Source organism: Centruroides sculpturatus, unplaced genomic scaffold (genome assembly GCF_000671375.1).
Source record: "Centruroides sculpturatus isolate CEXI.00-Female unplaced genomic scaffold, Cexi_2.0 scaffold246, whole genome shotgun sequence".
Lineage (NCBI taxonomy): Eukaryota > Metazoa > Arthropoda > Arachnida > Scorpiones > Buthidae > Centruroides > Centruroides sculpturatus.
The window spans coordinates 768224-776403 of record NW_019384771.1 but is presented as its reverse complement, the minus strand read 5'-3'; the positions used below and the strand labels follow the sequence as shown (position 1 = coordinate 776403).

General features: G+C 30.0%; 1 protein-coding gene across 1 annotated transcript; it reads right to left on the bottom strand.

Annotated features, from left to right (window-relative positions):
- LOC111628997 (venom metalloproteinase antarease-like TtrivMP_A) lies at positions 1-2398 on the bottom strand. Its single transcript, XM_023372859.1, has 11 exons — positions 2280-2398; positions 2004-2173; positions 1827-1916; positions 1614-1746; positions 1375-1538; positions 1025-1093; positions 800-954; positions 643-692; positions 454-565; positions 228-395; positions 1-149 (listed from the first exon to the last, which is right to left on the bottom strand). Exons 1-11 carry the CDS (start codon positions 2335-2337, stop codon positions 119-121), a joined length of 1200 nt encoding a protein of 399 aa, XP_023228627.1. The 5' UTR covers positions 2338-2398; the 3' UTR covers positions 1-118.
- Positions 2399-8180: the final 5782 nt, after the last annotated feature.

Genomic DNA, 8180 nt, shown 5'->3' with positions numbered 1-8180 from the left:
TAATCTTTAATAAAATTTTTATTTATCGAAAAAAAACAATGCTGAATTAAGCCGAAAATATTTAGAACTCATTATTTTCGTAAATCATTCTTCTAGTTGTTAATAAGTTGATTTTCTTTTAACATTTAATACAACGGGCAGCATATAACCTGTAAAATCGAAAATAATATTTAAAAAAAAGTTTCTATTCTATCGGAATTCAGCTAGAATAATACATTGATTCTTACCCGGATAAATTTTCAATATTGGCCCTAGTACATGAAGAGAATAAAGTTCCATTTTGCCAGTTTGATAGATAGCTCATAATAAATCCCCATGACCATGGGCAATCTTTTGATCCGGGACTTCGAGAAATGCTTGAAACGGGATCATCTTCATCGTGTGGACTTCCCAATCTGCAAAATATTTTCTTTTGTATCTATTCCTAGAGTTATATAATCAAAAAATACTTACAAATGAGCAACTTCGTGTGCACAAGTTTCATGGAATTTAAAGGTGTTATGCTGAAATTCCGAGACCCCAAATTTATATTTATAACTGCAAACTCCACCAACGTAAGCTATCCCTGCATTGGAATAACTTTATAAATCACCATATTTTTGTATCGTTAAAATATTTATAAACATTTAAAATATCATTTACCTATTGTTCCGTATGAAACTCTATTACTGTAAAGATCGCACATTCTTCTCCTGTAATATATTAATACATTGATATAATGAATCAATATCTTAATCAACAGATCTTAATATATTAATTCTGTGTTTTTAGATATTAGAATATTGAATTCCTATTATACCCGGTTATCAATAAGGCCAAATCCGCGATGTTGACAGTTTGATCGTGTTTATCTTGATAAAATGTCTTCATATTTGCTATTATTCCTGAAGAATCTAAACAATTTCGATCTTGTTCAAGAGCGCTAGCTTCAATGAAAGATGCTTCATAATCTACCTGTAAGTAAATTGGTTAAAGAATAAATAAATGGTAGTTTTAATTGAAAAATTTATGTATTAGTACTTACGGTAAATTTTATAATTTTTATAAGTTTAATTTGAATATTTAATTTCACACTTTCAATTAGGTTTTGCATCTATAAAAAAAATAATTGAATAATAATATTATTATTATTAGTGAAATGTAAAACAAGTAAGCGATTTCAGTGACGGATTCAGAAGAACCCAAAGAGGGGTTAATTAACTTAAACATTAAAAATATTTGAATAATTAAGTGCATTTTATTAGCAAAAGTTTTCCCCTTTATGTATTAATTGGGAGGGCTTAAATCTCTCTGTAGACCTCTTCTTGAATACACCACCGAGTAAATTATTCAATTTATTAAGTTTAACAAAAAATATTATAATAGCCTACTTACTTCAGTTGCAATGATAATACATTCACTAATAAGGACATTATTGTCGTTGTTATGAAAATGTGTATAGTTACTTTCTAGAATTAATACCAATTCAACCTGAATACAAGTGACCGTCTGTCTTTCACTTTCAGTTTCGTTCATTCCTATATTCTCTGGAATAATCACTATAAAAGACACAATTATGAATATTATCAAATATCTTTTTTTTTTTGTTTCTAATAAGAAAATTGATTACTGACCTGCATCGTTGGTTCTGATTCGACCCTCTTCGCCTTTTTTCAATTCAATAACGCGATGTGCTCTTACTCCATCTTTAGCCATTTCTTCGGATTCATGCGGCTCTATTTTTAAATCTGTATTGACAATTCCTTTCTAGAGATTTAAAAAATTAAATGAATTTTTAATTATAAAAAACACGATTTATTATTTTTAATTATTATAGCAACCCTTACAATAGTTAGAGGACCATCGTCATCTATGAGAAGGGCTGCACGTTTTTCCTCATTTCTGTAAATTTTTCGCTTAATATTTTTGACGTCCACCTTAAATAAAATTAGAAAATGTTTAGATATTTGATGGAAAAGTTTAGAAATTTAAAATACCAAAGAAATAAATTATAAAAATCATACGTAATTTTCAATTTTACTTCCTTCTCCCTCGCAAATTGCAAGATCATCTGAAATTATTTCGCTGGCTGGTTCTACTCTCAAGTCTATATTCTGATCGAATGCTCGAAATCTAATACGTTTTACCCCGGATCTGAACGTCTCTACAGTTGGATACACAACATCATCTCGTTCTTCGACATTTCAAATTAAAAAATAAAGTGTAAGTTAGAAATGTTTAGCAAAAGTAAAATAATATTAGGTTACTGACAGACACACAAAAGAATTAGATTAACCCACCAGTAGGAAGTGCCGAAACAACAGCACAGAAAGGAAGAATTGCTAGATACAAGAACATGTTTAATGTACTGTACTTGCAAGTTTGCGTGCATTTTATACAGTAACGGTGTTCCTAAAACATGTTTAGGAAGTGTTACGTCATTAATGCACATTCGCCTACGTACTCTACGCCTATATACGTCTGCATATTCTAATTCCGAAAAATAATTGATGAATTATTCGAATATAAATTAATATTTTTATTTTTATATATTCAAAATAATTTTACGATTAAATATATAAGTATATATACGTTAAATAAGCTTTAAAAATGAAGTATATTAAAATATTTTATGCATTTTTATTATTTTTTTAGAATTAATAAAAGTTATGTATTATAAATTAAATTTTATAAGTTAATAATATTTTACTGTAAAATCAGAAGAGTTTCTTGAAATCTGTTATATTTTATATTGAATCTTATCATCTTATACATAAGAAATAACTATTTAGTAAAGTTTATATAAGATTTACGTGTATAAAAGCTATATTAAATACGTTTTTTTATAATAAATAATTAATACATATATTTTATATTTGTCTTAATTTATTTATTAAAATTAAATTAGATATTTTATACAACTACATAATACACAGCATGTGTTAAAAGTAGCTGCACAATCACTAACTGATGGTCGATAGTTTATGTGTAAGCATCACCACATTTAGAGGAAACTGTTTTTATTTATTTATTTTTATTTAAAATATTCTTTAAAAATATAGAAATAAATTTATTTTAAATTTAAAATCTGTTAAATTTAAATGACCAGAAATAAAAAATAATAATAAATTATAAAGTCGGTTATTTTATTGAATGCATTAATTTATTAGATTTATATGAATTATATTATGCATAATATTACACTATTCGGTATATCTAAATTAATTAATTAATTAGTCTAGAAACGATTATCGGACCGAGGCTTGGTAGCGTTACTGGCACGAGAAAGCAGGAATTTTGGGTGCTCGTCCAGCTCCGGGACGATCTTTTCTTATAGAATATTCCAAAATTAAATTAAGTTTTAACTTTTGCAAAACTCCTCCTATCAAATTTCTCCTCAAAATGTTAAGAACACCAGCAAACGAGTCAAAAACATAATTAAACCATTTTGTTTAGAACGAATTTAGCTGTTAATGATAAAACAATAATGCAAAATAAGCTTTGGATAATAGATAAACAACAGAAAGCATCTTAACCAACAACTTTTTCTATTTTAAGCCCAATTTATTATAATACACAATGTCCAAAAGCAAGTTCAACCAAATGTGAACAAAACGTTAAAAAGTCGTCCCGATCTTGCCTTAATAAATAAGTAAACAACATCAAAACAATCGTTATCCAACTAAATATTAGTTGGATAATCTCTAGCATTAATCACAGCACTTATTGTTTTTAACTTACCATAAGTCACGTATTGAATAAAATGATCGAGATTTGTTCATTTTTTGTTCATAGTTACACTTATTTTTATTAATTGTACAGTACATATAACTCAAGTGCGATGTTTACTGTTGTTTATCTATAATCCAAAGCCTGTTACATTATAAAATTCAAAATATAATAACGAAAACATTGAATAATACTATTTTATTTTGCAGTATTTTTTATTCAGTAAAAATATTGTTAGAAAATCAAAACAGAACCTGCTGTACAGATGTTTTTCTATGTGTAATGCGTAAAAAGTAACATTACTACGTCTACTTGATTTAGGCCTAAAGCCAATTTTCGTTGTTAATTTAAAGGAAAATGGGAATTGATTATATTTGTTTTTTAAGTAAAAAGGAATAGTTTCTAAATAAAAGTTAATGTGGAATTAAATAAGTTAATTTTGGGTTGAAAATAAATTAAATTTATTAAAATATATATCAATTTTATCATTTATTTATAACGGTGATTTTAATTATACTTAAGAAAAATAATGATAAATGATGATAAATTGATTTTTAATCTCGCTTTTATGAATGGAAATAGAATACATAGGATATATATTTTATGGCATTATTTTAGAAATATTCGCAATTTTATAATGTCTTTTTTAATTACTATAACAATTCTAATTTTATAATTTAATTATATATTTATTCTAATTAAACTAAGTTGATATACTGTACAGGGTATTTATAAAGTAACTATCTATTTCAGTGAAAAAAAATCTTTTAATAATTCTCGTTGTATTACTAATAAATGAAAAACATGAAAACAACAAAAAATTAACACAATTTAACACCACCCCTTTTTATGCTAATACACAAATCCCAATATTCAATGGTAGCACAGTTTAACTGTTTCAAGATCTTAGTCGAGATCTAAGTGTAATCTTAGCCAATCTACTCCTTCAGTTTATTCATGTTTGTAATCTTAATTTTGTACACCTCTGATTTGTTAAAATACCACACACAAAATCCAGAGATGAAGTCGGGTGAATGTGGAGCCCAAAAATGGATTGAATCTCCTCCTATCTATCTACCCAAAAAAATTAATGAAGCCGGTCATGGAAAATCGTTGCAAAATGGGTGGTGCCCATCTTGTTTGAAAACAACAGTGTCGATTCTATTAGAAGTAAGTTGCGGCACCAAAAGATATGCAACATGTTCAGGAAAATGTTGCCATTAATTGTCACCGTATAAAAAAACGCCATACATTATTTTTGTAACACCAAACTAAATATTAACCTTTTGGATAATCCCTTAACCACGGTAAGATAGCTTATAGTCTTGAATTAACATATCTGTAAAATATTAGATTTAAATATTTTATGTTTTTAATATAGAGTTCTTGATGTGATCGCTCCACTCACCTCCACGCGAACTTTGTACAAACGGTCAACTTTGTCCTCCTATTGTACGTCATTGAAGCATACACTTTCAAATTTTGTGATTTACAGCAAAATTTTACTATAAATTCAGTTGTTTTAATCATATTCTTCGGCCTAGCATAAGTTTTCTATAAATTGAGAGTAAAAATCGGTTTCGCATAAACGAGGGTTCGTAATTTAACAACTTAAAACTTCTAAGCAGGGGTGGATAACGCTCGTTACCTGATCCAACGAGTTTTTCTTTACCATCGTTTTATATAGGGGAGACCGGGGCAAGATCGGCATGTTAAGCTTTACTTAAATTTTGTGTAATAAATACTGCTGTAAACTGAAAAAAAAGCTTGCATATTGTCTATTGGAATGTTACCTTACTATAGAACTGGTTAAAATCAGTTTGGAAATAAAAATAATTAAAATAATTACAACTTTACAAGAAGAGAGAAATTGACGAAGTTGCCCCGGGTATAGGAGCAAGATCGGCAACTTCTCTCTTTTTGTAAAGTTGTAATTATTTTAATTATTTTTATTAAAGTTGCCCCTGGTATAGGGGCAACAGTAATGGGGCAAGATAGGCACGTATATAAAATTATGTTATTAACAATGTATAAGTTGGAATTCACTATTAAAACAAAGAAATACAAATCCAACACCCATTTAATATTATTACAACGAAATGCAAGTTCAAAGACATATATACATGAATAACAAATGCAAACATGTTTTCATTTATCATCTGTTTGATTTTTATCCTTTGCTTCTAATGTGGCTTTATGTTGCCGATCTTACCCCACTAGTCATGATTTCCAAACATTAAGTACAACCCTGAGAACAGAATGCCAAGCCACGATCTGGCCACGTGAATAAGTTGAAGTTACATCCTTCTAACAGGAAAAGTAACTTTCGTTATCATGGAATTATAACAAAACCTGCCAATTCAATATAAATGGAAAAAAAAATATTATATGGAATTCAACGAAAATGAAAATTTGCTTGATAATTCAACTACGCTTGTTGGAGAACAATAAAAATACTACACTCAACAAGCCACCAATAAAACTCAACTGCCTAACCTATAACCAAAGTCTTCTTTTAAATTGTTTTTAAAAAAAATGCGCTTGACAAACTTGCCCCGCATGCCGAAGTTGCCCCGGTCTCCCCTATGTTTTTAATGTTTCGTAAAGAATTTATCGGATTTCTAAAGTGTAGATTTTTGATAATTTGAAAAGGTTCTCTCAATACTTAAAAGAAACTAAATAATACGTTCCAAAAATTTCGCTTGGCACGTGAAAAAATTTACTCTTACATATTTGGAACCCACACTTAAAATAAACATGCCTATCCTGTGTTAGTTTGCCTGTTAATTATTCACGGGAGTTGTCATAATTCACGTAAAGTAAGAAATCTTGATTGTCTGGATTGCAGAAACATGCTTAAGTAAAAACGCCCCACGGTAGATTTATACTAATTTTGAATGGCAAATATCCCCTAATGGGTCGTCTCGGATTTCTTTTTTCTTTTTGGGATCATTAGAAATAGCACATTTTCCTCTATTATAATCCATGTTTTTAATCTTTGTCTCAGCCTTCAAAAGATGGGAAAATGGCTGTAAGACTGAGGCTTAAAGGCTCGGCCTTACAGCCATTTTCTCTGGATGACCACAAAGAAAGCTGCGCTAAAGCTCGTTTTTCTGTCAGTCTTTAGAATGTTGGATTTAGTACAGTGAGACAGTGCTTTTTCTGATAACGAGAATGCTTGTTTTGCGCATCAGCATTATCGGTCTCCCTCTTATTTAAAATCATAAAAATACTGTTTATTAATATAATGCATATTATATATCATAATACAATTTTTCTTATATGTATGTGACAGTTTTCTATGAATTTATTAGTTCGCCCATATAATAAATTTAAAATTTTGACACTCCATCGTCTCGGCGCTCTGACAGGTGCTTCCTCTTCCACTACCTTACCACAACACTGATTGTATCTTAAAACTTTAAACCACTTCTAATAGGTGATAAAGATCTGTTAGACCTTGCTGTTAATGTATCGCATTATAGTAGTGGTATCCCGTCTTTGTTTATGTATATATTTTTTTAAATATACCCATGTCTTTCATAAGAAGAAAGTTCATCTTCTGATAGGAAAATTCTACATGGTTAGGTATGTACTAATAACAGAAAAGTGTGATCGTTGGGTCGGTATCTCTTCGATACCACGTCAGGATGACACCACTGTATCCTTAGGTCGATACAGAGACCACAAGTTCGCGCGAGCGGTTACGTATGAGTTTTGGACCCGGAATGGAGTGAACGGAGAGAAGAACGGAAGAAACTGCTCTCAGAGATGTTTTAAACATAAATAACCGTTTATTTATATTAAATCTAAGTTCATTATACATCCAAATTTAAGGTTACAAGTTAATATTGGCTAAATATAAGTTACGTGAATCGCTAGTTACAATCAAATTCGTGATTAGCTAACGCGGAGAGAGAGAGCGTACAATAGTGCGCGGCAGGATAAATACCTTATATTTTACTGTTGATTGAGTAGCAGCAATAAAGTCCCACAGTTCGAAGTTAAATAGGTGAATTGATATTGTCCAGTTCAGTCATTGAGGAGGAGGTGTTGGGTTTCGACAGGAACAGTCTCTCGAAGACGAACTCGGCGCGGCACACACACACAATCAAATAATAACTTCCACGATCTTACCCATCGTGCCTGTCCTTTTTATACGAAGTCCTCTTTTCGGGCCTGTCCCCGATTTCGTCAGGGATGACGATCTCCTTGGACCAATGAGGTGACGGGTGACACAATCGTGACACAGAATCTAACTCGTGGGAATCGAGGTTTAACCAGATTTTTATCGATTTTATTTTTCCCTTTTCTCTTTTAATTTTTTTTATAATTCGTTTCGTTTTTATAAAGTTGCATTTAAATTTTAAATAAAATTTATAAAAGATTAAAGTTTATAACACGAAATTTCTGACCCTCACAAAAGTATCGATACCGTTATCGGTATCGACAGTATCGGGACGTCTCTATAT

What these genes read in the sequence shown, in the direction of transcription:
- LOC111628997 (XM_023372859.1), bottom strand. Translation starts at nt 2,337, where the DNA reads ATGTTCTTGTATCTAGCAATTCTTCCTTTCTGTGCTGTTGTTTCGGCA. An exon ending in ACGATGGTCCTCTAACTATT is followed by an intron (nt 1,747 to 1,826) that starts GTAAGGGTTGCT and finishes TTAAATCTCTAG; the next exon opens with AAAGGAATTGTCAATACAGA. An exon ending in TTGGCCTTATTGATAACCGG is followed by an intron (nt 693 to 799) that starts GTATAATAGGAA and finishes AATATATTACAG; the next exon opens with GAGAAGAATGTGCGATCTTT.